This window comes from Accipiter gentilis, chromosome 31, assembly GCF_929443795.1.
Source record: "Accipiter gentilis chromosome 31, bAccGen1.1, whole genome shotgun sequence".
Taxonomy (NCBI): Eukaryota; Metazoa; Chordata; class Aves; order Accipitriformes; family Accipitridae; genus Astur; species Astur gentilis.
The window spans coordinates 19598489-19622679 of record NC_064910.1 but is presented as its reverse complement, the minus strand read 5'-3'; the positions used below and the strand labels follow the sequence as shown (position 1 = coordinate 19622679).

The 24191-nt window shown below is 36.7% G+C and overlaps 1 protein-coding gene across 4 annotated transcripts in view; it reads right to left on the bottom strand.

Annotated features, from left to right (window-relative positions):
- Positions 1-7025: 7025 nt before the first annotated feature.
- MOSPD2 (motile sperm domain containing 2) overlaps positions 7026-24191 on the bottom strand; it is a 37930-nt gene continuing 20764 nt past the window's right edge. For all 4 annotated transcript variants that reach the window (XM_049834162.1, XM_049834163.1, XM_049834165.1 and 1 more), the window contains 7 exons: positions 19476-19646; positions 16658-16770; positions 12964-13060; positions 12054-12150; positions 11341-11470; positions 9623-9725; positions 7026-9077 (listed from right to left, as the gene is read on the bottom strand). In XM_049834162.1, the coding sequence (XP_049690119.1) occupies positions 8931-9077; positions 9623-9725; positions 11341-11470; positions 12054-12150; positions 12964-13060; positions 16658-16770; positions 19476-19646 (858 nt within the window). In that variant the 3' untranslated portion in view covers positions 7026-8930. The remainder of the gene's footprint in view (positions 9078-9622; positions 9726-11340; positions 11471-12053; positions 12151-12963; positions 13061-16657; positions 16771-19475; positions 19647-24191) is intronic.

Below are 24191 nucleotides of genomic sequence, written 5' to 3'. Positions count from 1 at the left end.
ACGCGGGCCAGCCCTTCGCTTCAGCATCGCCAACCGTCCCTTGACTGAGCGCCATGTAATAGAGGTGCTTGTTATTTTTCTTTCAGCTGCTAGACAACTCCTTTACATTCAATAACGTAAAATTGTTTTCCTTGCCTCCAAAACTCCTGGAGCGCCACCTTCACCCAGGGCCCTTCAGGTGTAAATCCTAGCAACAGACTGACTTACACCAACCAAATATGTTCTCCAGCTCAACAGTATTTTGACTCCGTTATCCTCCAGGACTACGTAACAAACTATATTGGGAATTGTCTATCAGTTTCTCCCACAGCTTCTGGCAGAGTGTGCTGTGAGATTTCAGCTATGTTCTGGAAGGAAACCCTGTCATAAGTAACAGCACAACATATCCCTAGCCTCGAAGAAGATACAGATCCCTACCCCGAAGAGGTATGTCTCTAGATAGAGAGTTTGCAACTCATTTTCAAGTTGCAGAAATCTGTACATTGCCTGGAGGAGAAATACACCCTTTTAGAAATGTTAATCAACAAATTTTAATTAAAAAATCTTCAATCTAATATTATAATATAAAATAAAAACTTGAAATATCGTATGCTTACAGTTTTGGTCATCAGTTCAAAGATGATGGTTGAGATTACTTTTTGGTACCAAGTTCTTTACTTAAGGGGAGCATCAGTTTCAGGCATATATCTCTTTTCAACAAATGAGACTGTTTTGTACTTCATTTATTTTAAAATTGAAAACTCCCATTCATGTCAGTAGGTGGATGTGAATAGCATCAGTATAGGCACAACCAGCTCTGGTAGTTACTACCAGTTGCTACTACTGTTTTTTAGCTAAGACACGTAGAAGGCTCCTGTGTCAATTCAATTTGCAGTACTTAGAGGTTTTGTATGACTTATTTTTCCTTAGGTGATACATTGCAATCAAAATTGTAGTCCTCTACAAACAGGTTTTGTATCTAGTCAGTCTCTTTGCTGATGTCAGGGAAATACTGATAAACCTGGCGACTTGATCACTAAATACTCCCCTATTTCTCCTTTTACCTCTCTTCATGATCAATTCACTATTCAGCCTAAAAATTGTTCAGTGTTATGAATTTATGAAGGCCATTTTTGCTGGCATGACAGAGCTGCATTTGAAGCATCATCACACTTCCAGACTGAAATTTGTTCGGGAGACAATACAAGAGCAGCTACATCTCCAGTTAAGCCAGGACATGTTTTCAGAGCAGCGTAAGCCAGGCATCCTGCCCGCTGGCCCAGACAGGCTGGCAAGAAAGATCATTTATGAACATGGTTGAAAACCCTAACATGTATTTTGCTTTGAGAGCTGCCAAATTTACCTGCAAGGGCAGTCACATGTACATCAGCCCCGCATTACATGGGGATGACTTATGGGTGACTTGCTACTCAAGACAACATTTTCACAGCAGAGTTCAAAGCGATTTTTAATTTGGCTTCCAAAGCAATTCCCACATTTTTTTGCAACTACTGCTTCCCAGAGGGTGTTTCATTTGCTCCAGAAGGACAGCGAAGCTACCTTACACTTGCACACAGCGAACGTAAGACGGCATCTGCCGCTCCTGTGCAAGTTTGGAGGCCTCTGCCTCCGTCCTGCACGAGGCCATCAAATACGTGGCGCATACTCCCTGCGCCTGGTCCTTGATAAGCAGGGGCCAGACTAGCACATCTGCTAATGGGCATCTTGCAAATGGAAATCTGAATGGAGGCTACCACTTGCCCCAGTGAACAGCAGTCAAGCGAACCAGCATCAGCAGGCTACTCCACCTCTTGGCTACCCTTTTTTTTTTTTTAAAACAAACCAAATTTTACAAAACATGCTCAAGATAAGCCAGTGAAACGATGATTACGATCCATCAAAAATATTTTAATCTGTTTCTTCAACTAGGTGTTCAGGGAGTTACCGGATCCAGCGGTCGCAGCTCCACGGGCCGTGCAGGACGGGGGCTCGGGCGCTCTGGGGGCTGAGCAGACCGTCCCCTTCAAGGCCATGGTGAAAGCTGGCTGGTTTCAAACTCTTTGAAATGAGGAGTTTGTAATTCCATGTTGGCTATAGACTGCAAGCTTCAGACAAAGCTGCTCTGAACGTGTTTTGGGCCTCCTTTTCTCCCAAGGTCTGGAAAACATCTGTTTGAATATTTTTATCTTTTTTTTTTTTGCTAGGAGAAGGAACGATTTTTTGGCTTAGCTCATGTTCATCAGTCATTGTTACTACATGAGAAACATTTTTTCTTTTCATTTCACAGTTGTTTAAATTTACATTTCACAGTTTAGTCCCAGGCCACAGATCCACTGTCAAAGCCCAACACACACAAGAGCAACAGTCAGTTGGAGTAGTGCTCGTACAATTAGAAGTAGGACTGATGGACTTACAACGGTTGTACAACAACCATACAAGATGGTCGACACAGCATTGGTTTGGAGAAAAATTGCCTACTGAAAATGGACAGAGCACAAAAGCTACTTGTCTACCTTGTTTTTTCAATGTGCAGCTTAGAGCAGACAAAACCAAGATACAACTCCTTCTTTGGCTACCTCACCTTTTATTTATCGTGTAACACTTCCCAGGGTTTCCAGCAGATGCACCTGGCCAAAGTAGTGAAAAGAATTAGATATTCTTCCTCTGGTACTTTTGCAATTTCTCCTCAATTTGGGAACTTGCTGGAGTAAATGGATGCTCTCCCCGAAGACTCTCCGAACAGACTGGCTGTACTGGTTCCCTATATTCCCAGCCATATACCAGTACGGGACAGCCAGCATAGGAATATTGGGGTGTACTTTCAGTATGGGCTAGAAATAAAAGACTTGGCACCTACTCCAAACTCCAACACACATCCAATGTGAGGGGTCGGAAGAAGCATCAGGTCAATCACACTGTCCGCTAGAACAGCAATATCTGGGATTACATATACATCAACACGTATTTGTTCAGGATTGTATTTTAGATTTGCAATGAGGAGCATGAGTAAGCATTGCTGTTCTGAGGTTTCCTACTAAACTCCACTGCTAAATTCCAGACTGGACTGAGAAGCCATGTTTATACATCCTGTTTGCAGAACAAAGCCCATTAAACTGTGAACTCAAGAAGAAAATGCTGCTTTCCTTCAGAAGGCACTACAAAATCTTTTTGTGAGTCATCACCATCAGCTGCAAATTTAAATTCTGAAAAAAATTATAAAAAGGAAAATATGGTAAATGCTACTTGTGTACAGGAAAATGCACTTCAGGGCATGGGGATTATAGTAATTCAGATGCCAGTAGGTTAAGCATCAATCTGTAAGTGTTAGTTGTACCAGATTAATGAAGCATCTGCGGTGTTTGCCCAGATTCACTTTTCCTTTCAGCAATTTATCAGTTGTAGCATTCTAGAAAATAAAAGCTTAACAAATTCTGTTTATGCCTCTTTTTCACACTACTGTTGTAATCTATATTATTTAAACGGTGTTCCTCATTTCTAACATTCCCTAGGGCTTGAAGAACAGGTGTTCAGCTATAGCTCCAAGCTGTCAAAAAATGAAACTGGCAATGATTTTAACAGATACAGGGCTGAGGAAATACAAGAAAGTTGTAATTTTGAATAATTAAACAGCACACAGGATTTGTAAGACTACATCATCATTACCCAAAGGATATCTTGATTTAGATTTCATTGTAAACACAAAATGGGATGGTAGTCATGGTGGGACTGATACCGGAGACTTGGATTTGAGTTCTCATGTCCAAAGCATTTCTTTGCAGATCTAAGGAAACCACAATGGATCTGAACCAAAACCTATCAAAATTGCTTTTGTTCCCTCTCCTGGGCCCAAAATTAGGGGAACGCTTGCTCTAGAGGGAGCTTGCTGTGGGAAGAGCACATCACTATGTAGCATTGCTCCACCTTCCCCTCCTAACTTTCTGGATAAAACTGGTACGTGGGGTGAATCTTTATCACTTACTTTCTCATCAAGCAGCAATGCCCGTTTATTGTGCGGCTACTTCACAGTATACACACAGGCACTGGAATAACATGAGTAGATGTAACCTTTTACTTGTAGTTGGGTCTGGAACAGAAAGTACGTGTTCATCTATCTGTTCCTTCTCTAAGTTCCCATAGACTGAGGAGCAAAACACTTGGCCAAGTAAGTTTGTGTAGCTGTATTTATTTCAGGACCAAGGTCTGATCAAGACTAAAGAAAAAAGAGACACAGTGACGTAATGTTTTTGAAAAATGAAAAAAAAAAAAAAAAAAAATTCCTTGAATACTTTCAAGGAAATCACTGCTTCTTGCTGGCTAAATCACCATCAAGTGCTGGCATACCTCATGGGCTAATTAAGATGAACAAACCACAAAATTTACCATCCTTCCAACTCAGTATTTTTAACAGTACTAAAAAATACTCCAAAAGTATTTTGCAAAAAAACACCAAGTGGCAGTAAAATAATGAATACATTCTACTGCTGACCAAAGAAAATGAAAGATAAATAAACAGAACTTACATTTTTTTTTCATATTCAGGTTTTCTGACATTTCAACCAACTCCAATATAGTGCTAATATAGCACCACTGGTATTAAGAGAATTAAAATAGAACAGAGGGAGTATTACTAACAGATCAAGAGACCCTGCACTGGCGTAAAGAAGAATGTAACAGTCCTTTGGGAGGACTACTGCTGCACTTTGGACTATGGTGAAGACCACAATGACTGGCAACTGATAGATAGGGTGGGGTTTTCTCCCCTAAGGGGCTCTGTGTTTGGACTTCTTTATTAACTTGAGCAATACCACGGGAACGAATTGCCTACTGCAATCTAAAAAACAAGTGCTATTAGCTGCAATCACACAGCAATAATCGACCCTCTTCAGCTGTTGGCCCAGTGCTTCTGTCGGCGTTGAGGAGAACAGAAGGGACGTTCGGCGTGCCGAGGAGGCAGGCTGAGGCACCAGTCCTGCGGATGAAGTAAAGGAGGAGTAATAATTCCTCAGTGAGCCATCCGCCAGGGAACAGGGAACAATAAGCCATGCACTTCAGAACCTAAGATGTTTTCTTTAACCTCAGAAAAGAGCACTCGACTTCCTCTTCTGGGCTAATTACAACTGATTAGTTCTTCCTAAACTAATACGTATACTGTAAATACAGACATCTTCGTGTCTCGGACACAACGCTCCATGGAACTACTGCAAGATCTAAACCCGTGAATTCTTACAGCCTCCTGTGATGAGTTTTGCAGAACAGCACCGTTTGGTCAATTTTCAAGTTTGTTCTGTTATTCTGACTGAATGTCCACTTTCACAATAAAGCCACAGAAAAAGAAAGAACTAACACTGTGTTTTATTAACAAACCAGCATTTATACCCTTATGCTGTCAGTCCAACTACACAGAAAGTACGAGGATCCCCAAGACAGTGCAGTGACTTAAAATGCTGTCTACAAAACCCCCCCGAGTCAACAAAAGCCATATAAACTTCTGGAAGCAGGGATAAATGTTTGAGAGAACTTGAATGTGGACATTAGAGAGAAATCGCTTACAGCAGTGAATCGGTGATGAAATAGAAAGGCAATTAAAAAGCACGTTCCTGGACCTGCTGCTCCCCCCCTGCCTTTTTTTTCTTTTTTCCAAAATGTCTAAAATATATTATGCTTCTCTGTGACTGTTTTTCTAAAGAATAATTATTTGATTTGTTAAAATACTATAATAAAGATTCCCCCCTCCGCCCCCCCCAAATTAGCCTACTCCAACGTGTTTTTTCCTTAAGATACTTAGGTTTTGCATCTAATTAAAAAACTTCAATGTGACTGTGTCCTTATGCAAAAATCCCTGTTTTCGCTATTAAAAAAAATATACTTCCCATGTAAAATAGACTTTTGATACCTCTCTGAGCATTCATAAACACTGTAACGTTAAACCACTGTAAATAATTTCAGGATGAACATCATCAGTGCCAACGTGAATGGTGTCACTGGAACACCACCTATTCCTACGGTTCGGAGCTATCCCACGGTAAGACTCTGGAAGTAGAAACGATGAACCAAGCACAATCTATGAAGTCTTAAATCTAATACTTTACTTGATAAAGTACCTAAGAATAGGGCACAAAAATTGCTTGCTAGGAAAAAAGTATGTGCTCTTTTGGAATACAAATGGCTCATTTTTAGCATTATAGTCATTGCTGTCTCTTAACTGTCTGTAAAAGCCAAGATTAACTGCTAATCTACAATGAGGGACAGGAAAATTAAATCTTGTATCAAATCCTATTTTGTGAATTGTCTAAGTTCTAAAATGCCCCAGCTTTATGAACTGAGTTTCTAAAATGCCCCAGCTTTATGAACTGAGTTTCATGTACTGTGAAAAAATAAAAATAAATTTGAAAACAATCTTTTGCCTGTTCTCTCAATTCGGGGTGTTGTATCAAATCACGTTACTGCTGTGCACTCTGTAATTTCAGTGTGCGTTAGACACAAAACCTTCCAAAATGGACTGGCTGAAATCTGTGCTTCCAAGGGTTGGCAAACAAAGCCCGAAACTACTGACAACGGAAAACTGGGAAAATACTGACAGATCACCATGTGTTTTGCGATGACAGAAACAATGAAGTTCTCACAGAAGAAAAATACAGAGTAGACTACTCTCAATTTCTATTTAAGAAAAAATACCGTTTGCCTTTTTTTCCCCTTACATATATTTTTCCATTTAGTGTGTGATGTTTAAATAATAGTTTTACCAAGCTATATATATATATTTGTATTGTGTGGATTTGCATTATTTGTGCCACAGTAGTGTTTACATGCCAATATCATGTACTACATTACTATGTTAGGCACTCTAAGAATTCATGATCATCTATTTTACATTAGTCTGACAAGTATCATCACAACTTCTATTATACAACAGACTATGGGTCATTACCATAATGACCCCTCCTTCATGTTAAATATCTGCAGACTAACGAGAGAACCAAAACCTCAGGAGATGCAACAATTTTTAAAAGACTAAACGTTCAAGACTACATATTTCCTTGTATTTATTTTGTAACTGTATTTTTCTAAAACATATTAAAATAGAAAAGATGTTCATCTCATTCATCATACAAAGAAAATACCAACATAGTAATAAAATACTGAAATATATGAAAGCACCAAAACATTAAAATATTCATATTGGCAAAGACTCTAAGAATATATTTCTTGCAATTTTACAGTAAAGTGCTATTCGATCCACTCAAATTAAGGAATTGGCATTTTAATAGCATGGTTAGTACTATCTTAAGGTTACAAATTACTTTGTTACCTTCCTCAACAAGACAACCACCCATTTAGTTGGAAGCAAAGCATTTGAGTCGCATGCACATGAAAATAACAGCTTCATAGTAACAGTGAACAATGTAAGTTGATAACTCATTAAGAAAACAAAATACTGAGCAGCAAAGTGAACAGAAATGAGATTAGTGAAAAATTAAGAAAATGCAGATGTGGTAAAACATTGTATAAATTAAGAAAGGACAGAAGACTGCGCCAAACAGTTCTGTAGACTTGCCTTTTACATGGTAATATTTTCAGTAATCATCTTGCTGCTTTATTAGTTAATCTGTTTATTAATGCTTTTTCTTTAAACTGCCCTTTTCTATTTCCTAGAAATGATACTACATCTACAACACACTGGAGAGATACTGTAAGCAAAAAGACAGAAGCAGAGTATGACCTTTATCTTTCCTTAATAATCTCATCTATTGAAGTCAGCAGATAAAATTCAATAATCTGTTACAAAGCCAATTTGTAGCAAAAATTAATTCTAGTCAAGAAATTATTTTTAGACCTCATTCAGAGTGAAAATTTTAAATGTATGAAAGATACCATCAGTCTCCTTTTAAGTGTTTATCAATTTAATATACATATTTACAGCAATGAGTACAAAGAATCCTTGTTAGCAAAGTTCTCCCTAGCTTCATACACCATTTCCACAACAGTTTCTGAGAAATGGCAGATATAACACTTTTAGGTTGCCTTCAACAATATTTAATCTTCCTGACTTGACTTGCTTTTTTCATAAATTCATCTGTAATTTAAGCATATTGCACATCTCAGAACATGTTCTTACATTGACTAATTATTAGCTTTTTTATGAACCAATAATAGGTCATCAAAAGTCAACTCTCAACACTCCTTCCACAATTTAACTAAGAGTTGCTTTAAAAAAAAAAAGAAAAAAAAAAGAAGAAGATTAGGAATAGTGTCTCATTATGATATTTCATTAGTATCTTTGGAATCAAACAAGGGTTATATTCCTGGTCAATATGGCTGTGTGTTTGTCATTTGGTAGGAAATATTTACAATAACTTTGCATTCAGAAAAAGCACAAAAATAAGGAGTCTAACCAATGAAAGCAATGAGCCTGAATTACCAAAATAATTACTAATAACAAATTTCTTCCTTTATATGTACATAGATTATATAAAAAAAAAATCTGCCTGTACTACATAATTTCTGTAAATTTTCCTGAATGAACAGGCTGACCTTTAGAATACACTAAGTTGACTGCTTGCACCTTCTATAAGCGTAATTCAGGATGTAAGAATGAATATGACGAAAAGAAATTAAATGCTGTATTTAAAGTAGCTGAAGAGAGGGGAAAAACCAACCTAAACAGTTTTAAATTATGCTGTATTTGGTTTCGTCCTTCCAGTTCAGTAGTATTATTGAGTTGTACAGTGAATTAAGTCCTAGCTCTAACATCTTCCTCATGCCCTGTTCTAAGTGTCAACTCTCAGTAATTTCCTTTGCTGGTCATTCATTTCTTTTTTTTCAGCAAATTATATCATCATTGTGGGCTCAGAAACCTTGTTTTGGCAGTTCCAGAATCCGAGTGCAGCACTGGAATCTCTTCCACTCCAACCAACCATGACAGGCAGCGCATCCAGCGCAGAGCAATTCTTTTAGCTTCTCTGGGTATACGCCAGGTAGAAGCAGAAGGCAACAACAGTGACTGATAGTAATGATAAAACAACTGACAACTGCTGGAACCAGAGGCAGCGATCAATCTGCTCTTGAAGTCTTTTATTAATTTGCAGTAAACGAGTTAGCTGAAAACAGAAATAGTTTCATTAAATTAGAATTACTGCACATGAAACTACTTTTCAATTTAAAGCTATTTAGCCAGTAACTATAAGCACACAAAAAAAAAAAAAAAGAAAAAAAAAAAAAAAGAAAGACTTCTCTTAGTGATCTCGATCTCTTAGCAATACCTTTTCTACCACTACATACTTCACAAATCTGTTCCACTAAAGAAGCTTCAAATCTTAAGTTATGGACAGCCCACATTGCCTGTATCAAGCAGGCGACAACTTTACACTAGGAAGCAAAAGATACCACTGAGGCTCACTGATAGCCCAGATCTGCAATATACATAAAAGGAATGAGCAAAGTGCAATGAAAGTAGTATTTTAGTAAACCATTACCATTCAACCAAATAATTAAATCACTACCACTGTTTTAATTAATTTAAATTGCTGAGATTTTCAAATAGCATAATTTACAAAGTACCAAAGAGGTTTAGTACAAATACTTTTTATCTCTATCATATTTTATAATTTTGTTCAATATTCAGCAAAAAGGAATACACTATTACCTGTATATGTAAATCTTCATTGGTTTTTGCTGGAATATTAAATGCATTCTCTTTTAATATCAGAGAAGAAGGCTTACTACTTTCTATGACATGACACCTGAGCCTGTGAAAGGGGAAAAAAAGCCACGCACCAAAAATCATAAATATAATGTAACATTGTATAATTAATAGTAAACAATCCATCTAACAGTTATTGTATACGCTTTATCACCTGTTCTGGTTGATTAGTTTTCTAAATGACTATTGCAATGATAGTCTGAAAAGGCTTCCTCAGTCCACCAATTACGTTTTGACAGCTTTTGATATAGAAAGCAAGATCAAAATTATTTGCATGCTCAGTTAAAACATATCTTCACCATTGTAAATTCATAGCACAGGATGCACTGGATTATTCAGTCAAATACTTACTACCAGAGATGCAACAATTTATTGAAGAGCAAAGAAAATCTAAAGTTTTTCTTTCCACTTTAAAACTTAGCAACAACATTCTTCATAAAGTCCACCTCTTCCACGGTTGAAAATGCAGGAAAAGAATGTCAAGCCACAGCTGAAGGTAGTGGAATTCTATACAATTTATAAAATACAGCAGAAGCTCCTCTAATAACATGCAAGTCAATTAGTGTGCAAATAAATTTATTTGCTAAAGAAATGGTTAAATTGAGGCTGCAGCATTTTTCTATTTTAAGAGAAATGCTAAAACCTCTACAGCAAGACAAAACAAAGAAATGGACAAATACGTGTAATAAAATCTAAGTGGATTCCTCAGATAAAGTTCTTGCACATATAATGTTAAAGAGACAATAATTATGTTCTCTACTATTTTTAATCTAGGTTTAATGAAAAGTAAAGGTCAGTTTTGTAATCGTCAGTAATGTACATACATGGCACACTTTGCGGGTGATAAATTCAATGTAATCAAACAATCTCTCCCTATTGTTTCAGTCTGTCTTAAAAAAAATTGCAACATTTACACAAGGAAGCTTAAGGTTACTCACACGATGTAGATTTTGTTTAATAAGGAAGCAAGGGATAAGCATTTGAAGCAAAGCTAGAGCAAGACTTAGGCATCAAGTCTCAAAAATACTTTTTCCATGTTAACTTTGGCCATTGCGGGGGGGGGTGTAAAGGCAGCTCCCCCCCTCAACACCCCCCCCAACAATCTAAAGTAAAAATACAGTCAAATTACTTTTTCTTAAAGATGAAACCTAGTTGTATTTTTTCACCATTAAATATGGAAAACACACATATGAACATGTGATAGGTTTTACATAAATTTTCTACAAAATTCTGATTTTCCCTAGTAGAAAAGGAATATTTTTTAATATTGTCTAGAAAAGAGTTTTGGATTTGATATGTCTTCTTTCCTTGCTTGTTTCTTTCTAGAAAACTCAAGTAGCACATTCTCATTAAACAAAAAAATAAAAAATCTACTGTCCATGTGTATTGTCACATCCATTCACACTTTTTCTGCTTAACTCTTTAATCAGCACAAGAATAACAATAAAGAGAAGAGCATGTGCAGAATACCATGACATTTTATGCATTAGAAACACCTCTAATCAGTTAAAACAGAGCAGAAGTCTCAGCAATATACTTCAGTCAGTAAGCACACAACTGGGTTTTGAGAATCCTTCACTGATTATGATATGCAAGTGCTATAAATCAGCTAAATAATAATGGCTAAAAAAATCCCTGTCAGCAGAAAACAATATGCTCACCTGTGTTCCATCACTTTGGTCCTAGGGACTTCTTTCCAAAACTGAGTCAGTTCTGGTATACCTGCTCCAGAAGACTGGTCCATTTCTGCTGCCATTATAAGGAAACGATCCTGCAGAGAAGCTGCAAAACCTGCCCTCAAAGAAAAAAGAAAAAAAAAAAGAAAAAGTGTGCTTAGATAAGACGACAATATTACAAAGCGTATAGAATAATTTTTGAAGAAAAGTGTTTTAAAATGAGAGCTTGTTTATTGCAGGACATCAGACACTGACTCACTACAAAGAAAAATAATTAAATCATTCTCTTAAGCTCAACAATTTTGATGACAGTTTTCCCAAAATTCTACAGTTTCATTTTAACAGAACTAGTTTTGTCTGAACGATTCAAGGACAACTCACAATTTTGTAAATAGAACACAAGTGAGATGGCTGCCACTGTGACTTTTTTTTTTCAGACTAGAAACAGAATGGGCTACAGACAACAGCTACTTATGCCTAAGAGGAGTAGTAAATCAGTAAGGGAAGTTACTCGAATGCTGTCTGACATGCATGGTTTTTTACAAATAGTAACACTCTCATACAACAATCAAGGAGACATGGGCATCAGTCAGTCTTACACCCCAGCAAGCACATACAAAGGTTAGTATCTAGAGCATCAGCCTTTTAATAAAACTTGTCCAGACTTCTTAAAAATTCTACTGTAAGATTTTACTTACCACCATGAAGAGAGACTATTATATCCAGTGACGTGCCAGGTTCACAGCTGCTGTTACTGGGTTTAACTCTGTATTTTTCAGGAGCAGTTGTTCTCACCTATAAACAAGAAATACCAAGCAAGCATATAGTAAATGCATGCACAAACTATGATTGTTTCATAACCTCCCTCATTCTGCAGTAACTAAAATGCCCAAAAGCTTAAATATTAAGACATTATAATACCTACAGTCTTTAAAATACTTTATTTTGTAGGAGTAATCAGACACTGGTATTTCACTTTTTACTCTCTCAACCACTTCTATCCTTTCTTTTCTAGCATATACTGTTTTTCTCTCTTATATACATACTTAAAAAGAGCCAAGAATATCAGACTACCTGTTAAAATTTTTAACATGGACATATGGAAACTTTAGTGATTTATGTGTGCAGAGAACACAAAAGATGTGGTAGAAAACCAAATCAAGATGCAAGTCAATTCAGTATTTCTGAAGCAAACGTAACTGCATTCATTCCTTTAATGGTAACATTTGCAGATAGAGCTCCACCATTTTGGAGCATTACTAACTTGTTCCCAGACAAGATTTAAAAAAGAGAAAAATTCTAAAAAGGTGACTTTTCAGTGCTCAAGCCTTTCTTTTTCAGCAACTATTAGCCTCTCACTAAAGAATGAACCATCATCATAGCTCTTTTTCAGTTAAGTGCTCCAGAAATTTGTATTACTGATTATCTCCTTTGGGGTGGTACACAACAGGCATAAATTCAGCCAAAAGATTTCTTTGATCTGCTTCAAACATCACAACAGAATAAAAATTTAGACTGAAAAGTGGGCTTAATAGTATTTTTTCCTCCTTACCCAAAACAAGAAAATGTTAAGCATTTAGTAAACCAGGTCACGTGTGAAATACTTACCTTAAAAGCCACTACATTTTTAGTGACGTTTGTGAGAACTATCAAACATTTTTTCTCTCCAGTTTCTTTGGATCCAAAATATAGCTCTTCCGCTGGGCTAATAAGAAATTTAAGAAGAATTAAGTTTCTTTGAATTATCTTTACAACATATCATAGAAAAAAACTCACCACACTTATAAGAAAATAAAATACTTTCAACCCTGCAGCTACAGTCACTATAAACAGTTTTTCATCAAAAAAAAGCTGTGAAAACTAAATGCAGAAATTTTGTAGTGAAGCTCGAGGTTGACTCATGACCACAAGGGGACCTAGCTGCCTCAGCTGACTACTGCCCTTGACTTCTTCCATCTGGAAGAGCATGACCATCTGCGACAGCAGGAATAGCTAACAGATACATACAGTCACTTGAGCCACTGCATCTTAGAGCGGTATGTTAAGGCAAAGCATCGTTAATTTTAATTCACGCTAATATTAAAGAGTATAAGGTGTGACAGACAGGGAGTAATTCCCACCTCATACATCTATCCTTGTAATGGGTATAGTGCACACAGAAGAGGAGCAGGCAGTTATCTGCAAGTGGCAATCATTTCAACCACTACAGCTAAATTCACTTGTACTTATGAGTCAGTCTTCACATACTTCTGGTGACACATGCATAAATAAATGTATCGCTTGTTTTTAATATTCTTGTGTGATTAGGAGAATCATGCATGGAATTTTTAAAATCATATCAAACTAACACAACTCATTTTGGAATTGGAATGAGCATTCAAATGAACACTACCAGGCAAAAAGTAGGGCATGCTCATATACTCTTAAGTTGAGAGGAAGCTCAAGTACCAAGTGAAAACCCGTTTCCTTTCAATATGTCACATTAGGAGTACACAAAACACTGCCATATTACGCAGTACTACAGAACTGCACATTCTTTTCATGTTATGGGTTTTTTTTCCCTTCTCCCCTTTTTAGAATGCCAATTTCATGTTAGTTTGATCTCCTCCTCAGAAGATCTCCTTTTACAGCACCAATCCTTTCTTCTCTCTTAAAACAAACCAGTGTATTAGCTGAGAAGAAAAATCCTTGGTGCTGGAGGGCAAGCCTGAACACCCATGCTAGAAGCAGAGTCCAATGGTGACTGTGTGTGTTGGGGGGTGCCTCTGTTTTACAGTGCATTAGACAGTCCACATGACAAGATTTTTTTTTTTTTTTCTTCTTTTTGGTGGGGAAGGAAGCATGCTGAGTGAAGCAGAAAGCAAGAAACTGATAGATTTAAAACAGATTAAGAGGGCAACTATATCCCCTTCTCCTCCCAGGTTTTTTTTTTGTTCCCAGAATCTTAACCGAAGTAGTGAATAACAGTAGGGAAAGGAAGAAGTGTAGTTACAAAGTAGTTTGGTTATCTTAATACTGTACTACTGCAGCTGTGCGTTACAGCAATTGCAAGATGAACCATAAATGAGACAGGAAAGCATTAACTAGCATCAAAACAAGCCACAAAGAGCTCAAGGAAAGGAACATTCCACCACCAACTGTGGCTAAAGAAAAAGGGGCTCGAGGGCCACTGCACTATGCCTGTTCTCTGTGAACTCAACCAGCTGCATAGCGCTGGGGGCGGGGGGGTGTAGTTGTTGGGGGAGCTGGGTGTTTGATTTTAAATGAATACCCAAGCTTTTTAATTTTTACAGAAACACTACTTTCTTTACACTGATGCGTAGGGTAACCATTTCAGCTTGTACTAGAAATTCTCACCTCAAAATACACTGCAAATGCCAGACGGTGCAAGTAAACTGCTGCTTTTTGTCTTACCAAATAAATTCATTTATTGGGGAGGAAGGTCAATAAAGACCAGTCTTTCACAGCAACGTATGCAAGGCAATCCAACAGTAGTCTAAACCAGAGCCAGATGACTAGTGAGTATGACTACAACTATGAGAAACAGAAGAACACAAGTACCCAGCTTGGGTCATACACCGGAGCCGACAAGTACTAAGCAGCGACAGGTAAGGAACAGCCCTGCCGCCCCGAGTCTTCTGCAGCAGCGGTTTGAGGCACAGAAAGGCTGCCCGCTCTCGGCAACGTCACGGAGCCAGAGCTGCTGTGCCTCAGCTTCCCGGGAAGGCTCCCGTCACAGGACAATGCTGGTATCGGCGAGGACACGAGCTAATTACGCTGGCAGAGCTTCTCGCCTCTGAGTTAGTTGCCTGTGACTAGCCAGAAGTGGCACTACATATTATCAGTTCAATAAATTTCAGTTCTGGGGAACTAAGAACTAGTTCTAGCTTCTACAAGAGTTCAAGTATTAATAAAGAGCAACAGTCCCATGTACTCTCAAGATTTCACTTTTAAAAAGACCAAACAAACAGCAAGGACAAGAGAGACACTAGTATTTTATTGGCCATGACAGCAAGACTACAAGTATTAGCACCTCTGTACTTGAAGTTTACTCTTTCATGTAATCTACATGAACTCCAACACTTCCTAGTCCAATGGTAGAACTTGAAATGGTTTAAGAGAAGAAAGGTACAGTTTGTGACAGGGTTTTGGGTGTTGGGGTTTTTTGTTGATAGGGTTGTGTTGTTTGGTTGTGGTTTCTTTGTGAGTTAGTTGGGGTTTTTTTTGTTGGTTTTTTTTTGTTGTTGGTGTTTTTGTTTTGTTTTTGTTTTTTTTGTTTTTTTTGTTTTTTTTAAAGTGGATGGAAGAACATATCTGCTTTTGTCACAGGGACAGAAAGTTTTAAACATTCTTTTCAAATCACAATTCTGCAGTCTATGCCTTTGCCCTGCTATACAAGAACCTAAATCTATACAGAGGAGGTTTTTGCACAAAGGACTATAAAGATAATTTTCATTGCAAACCCAGGAAGATTTGACACATACAAAATATTTTTTATGCTAATGAGCATGTCATTATTCAAATTCATTCCAAAACTAATTCAGTACAGCACTTACAAAATTAGCTAAGGAATTACCTATAAATTAGATATTTTCTTCATTCATCTAATAGCAAACTGGAAGCGAAAATAAAAGTTAACATCTAAATCAATTTCTGAACAAGTATCTTAACCTGGAAGGTAGTGAAAAAAGAGAGTGATATTGGCCAACTGATATTTTTTTTTTTCCTAGTTTAGTGATAAAAAGCAGATCAACTGCAAGATGCAAGCATTGTGCATGACAATCTTCTCAACAGATACACCATTTATAGAGAACTTCCCACATAAAATAAATTGGACCCATTCATTAAGTTTATCTGGTGCAAACTACTAGTGTAAGCATTTACACCATCTTAAGTTCTTTAAGCAAGATTTAACAGTGCAAGCTGTCTTAGTAAATGCATTGGGTTTTTTCTTAAGCTAATGCAATCAATGTCAAACCACTGCTCTCATTACAGATGAGCACAGGTTTAACTAAATCCAATGACAGTTTCTCAACATGAATGAAATCATGAAATGCTTCTACAAGTCTATGAAACGTACACCTAATTAGTACAAAAAGCATGCCAATGGTGACACCAAGAGATTCACTAAAAACATGTAAAACCAGAAAAATTGAGCTTTGTAAAAATCATTGTTAAAAGGATGTTTATAACTTGTTTTCCTCTAACAGTCTGAAAAAATAGTTTATTTTGAAAACTAGCTAGTTCAGTACTCAAGTGTCCAAGGCACATTGTAAAAAAAATTAAGGAAAATTATTATTACCTGATATGTAATAAAGGTCCTTTAAAAGTAGTTAATGCTTTCTTTGCATTTTTTGGTTTGATCTCTGTTTTGTCAGTTTCCTCTGATTTGGAAATTTGTTCTATAGAATTCATCTGAGTAAAAATGATAGTTATAATGATTAACTAGAAGCCTGGGTTAGACATTACAGAATCATGCAGGTATTTCAAAGAATGAGGAGGCTTATTTCAACAATTTATATTACAGACCAAGCTTAATATGTATGAATTCCTTGAAGCTCCTTGAAATCCATTGAATAAAATTATTTGTTATATAAGTTACATAATGTATTAAACTTGTATGAAACAAAACTTCTGCTTTGTTCCTTCCATGCATTTTCATGATACCCAAGTTCATTATTTTTGAAAACTCCAGACACGTTAAGTTATAGTACTTCAAATATTTAAGATTATAAAGCACTGATGATGTTCTTCCACTGCAAAACTTTTCAATTAAAACAGACAGCCCAGTACAATCACTGCAACACTGAACAGAAAAGACAGTAACAATTCCACACTTTATTATATTGCAGAGTTGCTAAACATGTCTTCACTGCTTTTAGATGGATCTCTGAAGTATTGGAGAGCTCAAAAGAAATAATGCTGATTGAATTGGTGCATCCAAAACTGCAGATATCTTAGGTTCTGAGGGTCTTCCACTATTATATTAATAAAATACATGTTAGCAGGCCTGGACATCTTATTGTAAAAAATGAAAGAACTCTGGAATTACATGCAAAATGGGGTGGGGAGGGGGACACAAAAGACTGAAAGAATTAGTGACATCATGATTTGACATCAGCTAGCTGAACAGTTTGCTTAGCCTTGTTTTTATTCCACTGAAAATACAGAGAAAAGACATGAAAAGAACTCAATTTATGTAAGTTTGAAGTATGGGAATGAAAGGAATACAAAGTTTTATAGAAAATAGGTTTATAAAAAAGAAACCACAGAGGAATTTTTTTTTATAATTACAGTTATAGTAAAAGGTTAGTGTGTAAATACACTGCACTAGTTATGTGTTGGGCTTTATTCTACGTAAATCTCATTAAAATTTCCATAGAAAACAGTACTATAGCATACATTAAAGGTGGAGGCATCTACCTTTACTAACCAAGTTTATCACTCATGGCTACCTCTACTCTGTGAAAAGAAACAGGCCCCTCTATGGGATAAGAGGCAGCATATATATATAAAATAAATCAGATTCATTCTTTGTGATGACAAGAATCTACATATAAAGACTAGCAGTGCAGTAAATGAAGACAATGATAATCTCACAGATCACTTGAAATCTATTAGTTTGGAAGCTGGCCTTATTAAAAAAAATAGTTGAATATATATTTAGACACAGTCAAGTAAAAATAATTAACTTGGAAATAAGAAATGCCAACCATTCTGAGACAATAAGGGAGTATTTCTGAAAAACACATTTTGGAAAAGAACATAACATTGATGTGACAAACAATGGTCTACTTGCTGTGGAAGAAGTCACAAGTATTATTCTTAATTATGTGAACAGAATAATAGTGAGTTAGATCATTGTTTTACTTTACTTTTTACAGAAACAGTACCAACAACGAAATATAGTCTGAAATTTTAAAAGTACATTGAAGGTAAGGCCTTAAACGTGCCTTAAGATTGATACATGATGAGCCTAAATGTCAATCTTAATTCATTGAAAAGATTAAATAGTAGCTTGATTACACTGTATAAAAGAGAAAATACCACAAACCAAATCATTATTTCTAAGAGTAAAAAAAGTAATAAATAAGATACCTTACATAGAAAGCTATATCAGCCAAGCAAATTAAAACCAAACGCACACTGTATTAAGCACCAAAGCCAACTCACACACTGAACAGGAATTCTCCATGTTTCCATATCTGAAAGTCAGAGCTTAGAAGATGTGCTACAACCAAAACAAACTACTGAGTCTAATGGTCAAGAAGTCACCGTGGTTTTGTAATGCTTCCTTTTGACCTTAAAGTCAGTGAAATTATCTTTTTTGAACAGCTGGCCAAGCTGCAAAGAACAGCTGGACTAAAGTGAGCTGTGTGTTTCAACTTATTCTGACAAAAAACTTAAAACAAGTAAAAGAAACTGTAAGTGTAATATTACAAGTATTCTACTCCATTAAACAGAAATTTCGCAATTCATATTCCAAAATTAATTATGGCACTAAGGTGGTGAATTTCAGATTTTCCCTCCTATTTTCAGGAGTGAATCCCCACTGACTATCATTGCATATTCCTAAATATCACTTCATATGGACTTATGTAAAACAATGCCTTTCTATTTCTGGAAAAACACCACTGCAGGAAGATTATATTGTAAAACAAGATTGATGGATTAGGGATACAACTTCTCCAACTTTTGTATGTTGAGATTTTACAAGTAATTTAGAAAACAAATTAACATCCAGTAAGGTATAAATCTTTAACTGTTAATATTTTCTCATGTACATACTGACTTAAGCATCTGAGAAAACTAGATGTACTTAAGATGTACACCAGTAGATATCCCAAGTTAAAAATAAACTAACTAGAAAGACAACCTTTGAAAACAAAAGACAGAAACCTTTTAAATTTTACTGTACAATTTACTATATTCCAGAGCAAGGTTGAAACTAAGTATAATTTTCAGTTTTACTGGGTTCTTTTGTCAAACTGGAGGGCAGAAAAATATGTTAAAAAAACAACACACAAAGTAAAAGCCAGACAAAAAACAAGAGTTATATGCCTCCTGTCCCACTTTGTAAGCATTTAACTAGTCTTGCCTCAACCTTCAGAGTTAGATACCTTTTTCTGATTAAGGTTTTGTTCTTCATTCAGCTCCCCAGACTCCTTGGTGTCCGCATCTATCTCTTCTTTACTTTCATGCTCATCTTCACTAGTAATGGGCCCATTTTCACATAAAGGAGTTTGAAAATCATCATCAACCAATGGAGGATAACTGTACTTGAAAGAATCCTAAAACATAAAGAGATTTTTAAAGGACCAGTTATTTAAGAGGATGAGAAGTACCTTCTCTGTTTGTTTGTTTTTTTTTAATGTAAATACTATCAATTTTTTTTTCCCCACAACTTGTATTCATCCATTTTAAGTTGGACCCCTGTACAGAAAGCTGACACTACCAATAGTTTTTATTTTATCATCATTAATAGACAGATAAATACAGTCACCCAATGAAGCCAATAAATTTTAACTACTGTTACTTATAGTCACAGTGGAATTGCAGAATCTGGTCTATTGAGGATCAGCATTCAGTCTTAATGCTTAAGTTTTGTTCTTAGCTCTAGGAAACATGGTTTAAAACCTATAACAGCTATTTCTAATGTTCCAGAAGTGATGAAAAACATTTTTTTTTCTATTTTAGTTTCACAATAGCCACAGTTAAAAAATTAGAAACACCCCCCCACACACACACACAAAAATCAAAACCATGAAACAACCCCCCAGGATCCCTCAAGTTTAACCTGGAGTGTGGACCTTTAACACATCCTGCAACTCAGACCTCAGTCTTTGGAATGCCAAATCAATCTAAGGACCATATTCAAGACACCCGAGTAATGTAGAAGCAGCATACCTAAATTGTTGAAGCCTCTACAGTGAGAGTGTCTTTTCTGTCAGAAGAGCAGTAAAAACCAGTTTTTGCTAACTAGAAATTCTCTTAACATTCTCAAAATAGTTTTCTTACTTCTAAGGTTAGAAACAGTGTTTAAACAGGGATCTCTGTTCCTACTGCGTTTTCAAACAGTTTTAAACCCCAGGTAAACTGAATTAGTCTGTCAGCTTTTCCAGTAGAAGAAAATAACATAGCTTTGACTTCTGTGAGGCAGACTAGAGCTATGCCCACAGTTCCCAAACTATGCTACCTGCAAGGAGTTAAAAAAAAAACAGGTGTTGCAAGAGAGCTCTCCATAAGCAAGTACATTTTCTCAAAACAAAGAATAATGTGATGTTAAAAAAAGGAAAAAACTTAATGAGGCCATTCAAAGAAACCCCAAACAAAATAGCTTATTTCCTGCTAATCTATAATCAAGGCCTAAATCTCTGCTGTTCTTCAGGCTGAAACAACAGTCACAGATCTTTAGGCGATTGAAACGGGTATCCACTGGCTCAAGCAATATCCTAATAAGGACCTAAAGGACAAGCTTTAAATATCAGTAACAGACTAATTCACTATTAGAAGAGGGTCCAGACTGTTAGAAACATTACAGTAGGCTTGCAGAATACTGACATCCTCCATTTGCAAATACAAGGCAGAAATAGCCATGTTACCCTCAGCCAAACTGATAAGCCTTTTCACTCCCTTCCAGCATATGATGAAGAGCATATAGCAAAGTGACCTTAATAAACAGATGTTAATTTTACTGCACATTTCACTTGACGATGTTAATCCACAATGCTATACAGCATCTCATCACTGGGACAACTCAAAGTCCCAGGCTTCCCAATCACAGCCCATAAGTTTCAGTGGCATGGGTTTATCTACTAACAGGGTAAAAACCTCAGAGAGGTAAGCAAGACTGGATGTATCAAGCATTGAATAAATCTTTCTATAGACTAATGGCTTTCTTTTATAGCAGATATAGAGACTTTAGACTACTATGTTTGGCAATTGTGGTAGAGATATCTTAATCACAGTAATGGTATTTTCTAAGATTACATGTACGCAGTGGCCATGAAATCACAAGCAAAATGCCTAGTGAGGTCTTAACTTCATGCCGCTGACCTATAAAAGGTACTTCCAAAAAAAACAAGCTATGTGCTATCAATTCAGATACCTAGGTGAAGAACACAGCATTCTAGTTGCACACACTGTTCAATATTGGCACCAGTGGAGGTAATCTTGGGCAATTCATCCTTGTCAAATCCATCTCTGACAAAGGAAAACTGGTCAAATACAGAAACTAAAACCCTACTGTATGTACATGTGTTGCATCAATGTGTATGCTGTATGTACATTAGCTTGCACAAAATGTTATTGAAGAGGCAACAAATCTTCCCGGCCAGTCAGAACCATGGTATGCCTTAAGACTTGGACTGCTCCACCATCAGTATCAACAGCTGGAAATGGTAGAATGTAGGATACAACAGATTGGGAATCCAGGAAAACACCAACTCAGTATGCATTTATTACTAAATGAAAACAATTAGTAAGTGGCTTTTGAGCACCTAACCCTAATTTTCCAGGCTACTTATCATTAGCTTGCTCCTAGATCTGTTTCAGGCAATTCTGACAAGTTCTCCAAGACAAACCTGCTATAAAGAGAGGGACTTCTGTGCACTGTAGACAAGAACAACTCAGATCCAGGTACTCAGTGTGCAGCCCCTCTTGATTAGCAGTACGGCAATAGCCACAGCCAACAGACACTCATAAGGACTTGAATGGAAAGTCCTGAAAAATCCAAGCTTGTTTTTCATAATTAGTTTTAATGCTTTTGATACTCTGGGGACACCTTTGTCCACTAGTTGTCTAACATCAAGCAAGTAACTTTCCTCCTTTCTCAGCTGGCTGAGAGTTGATTGAATGATTTTCATGCTAAGAAAAGCATCAGATTCATCCTTTGCGTGACAGAGTGGAAACAAAACATACTTAAAGATAACTTGACAGATATTGAAGCTTGAAGGCTTCCAATGGAGACACAGAACAGTTCCTTTGATTCAGCAAAATAATCATTGACTCCAAGTTCAACATTCTTAATTCGGTTTCCAAAATGGATTTTTTTTTTGTTAATTCCAAAACTAGTCTCTAACTTTGTTCTTGGATACCTAGATTCCACTGCACTTACATTCTCTGTATGTCCCCAAAGTAACTAGCCATATGACCCACTCCACTAGGTGCTTACATCTGGCAAGCCCTGGCTCTTCCAAGATGCACGCTAGTAGAGGACACAGCAGAAAGAGGATGAAAGTCTACTTAGGGCTACCGTATTAAGTATGAAGGACAAACAGATATGCTGTGCTCTTCACCTGCTTTACGCTAGTTGCAAATATGATGATCGGTTCCTAAACGCGTGGAAATCAAAGACAACAAGGAATTGGAAGGAGACAAAAAAACCCCAAACCAAACAAACACTTGACTGGAAAATGGAGGGAATTATTTATGCAAGTCAGATACTGCCTTAAAAAAACAGGGCTGACAACACTAATACTGATGAATGCACTCTATCTAGTTGCCTCAAGAGGAGCCAAGGTTAACCACCTTAAGAAAAGTTAAATTCTGAGAAAAGGTCAGTAAGTTGTCTGTCTTCTGGTCACTGAAAAACTCCTTGCTGTCAGAGAGATGCAAAATCCTCCTTTCTGTATGCACTGAAGAAATCTTTGGAAGGAAGATCCGGAGCACAATTTTGAAGTCTGAATATTTGCTAACAATGCTTCCAGATGATGACAGTTCTGAGGTTAAAAGTTCAAAATACCTATCAAGTGGCTAAATACCAAAGACTCAGTAGTTAGACAGAACATCTGCTGGTTCAAAATACAGGGCTTTTAATATGTAAAGATATAGCTTCTTTTCCAAAATTGTCAAAACCCCCGGAGTCCTTTTCAAGCAAGTTTACTCCCATTCTACTAATTCATTTCTGTCACTGCAACTTACTACCACAGACAAATGGTTTGGATAAGCTGCCTCCATGATTCTGGAACTTGTTAACGGTCTTAGAAGATGGGCAACATGGAGCCAACTTTGTCAATAACCACTAACTGCCAATGAGACCTTTCAGGACCAAGGCAGGATAAAAGATAACTCTAAGATTGTGTGCTCAACCAGATGCTTCAGGAGCATATTTAGCAAAGTCACAAGTTCTTTCTTTAAAGATGTAATTAGCTATCGGTTAAGATGGTCTAAAAAGCAGGCAGGAGATACTCAGCTCTGAGGCAGAAAAGAACTTTCCCCCTCTATTGGAATAATAGAACAACACTATGGGAACTAGGCTCAGAACCACTGCTATACCCTGTTCAAATCCTTACTGAAGCCACTTCAGATATCATCAGCCCTCCCCTCAATGAAGTTCAGCAGTTTCGGCTTTCTTGAACATGAGAAATTTCTTACATGAGACTGGAGAGTTTGGGAAGCAATTTTCCATGGAGAAAGAGAGTATCTTTTCTTCAAGAGTCTTGTGCAAAAGCAGTTTTAAAAGGTTGCTACTTTCAGCCAAGTAAAAACCAAGGTAACTTAAGTCTTTTATGTTCCCAAAACAAATTTCAAATGTTTTGGCTACTTTGAGTTTGTATATAAAGGAACGTGGCTTCTCCTACTAATGCTGAAGCAGAGTCTTCCTTTTCTCCATATTGTTACTGCCATAACTCCAAAAACAGGAAAAAAGGAAAATAAGTAAAAATAACTCCTCTGCAGTGGCCTTATTCCACTACCACAAGTGGTCTACAAAAACTTTAAAGAAAAAACATCTTCTTTCTGCAAATTCTATTATAAAGATTATGCAAACTTATTTACTAGCTTTGTGAAAAATGAAACCTGTTGTACAAGATGCTTGTGCTGTTTCGCTGTTTAGA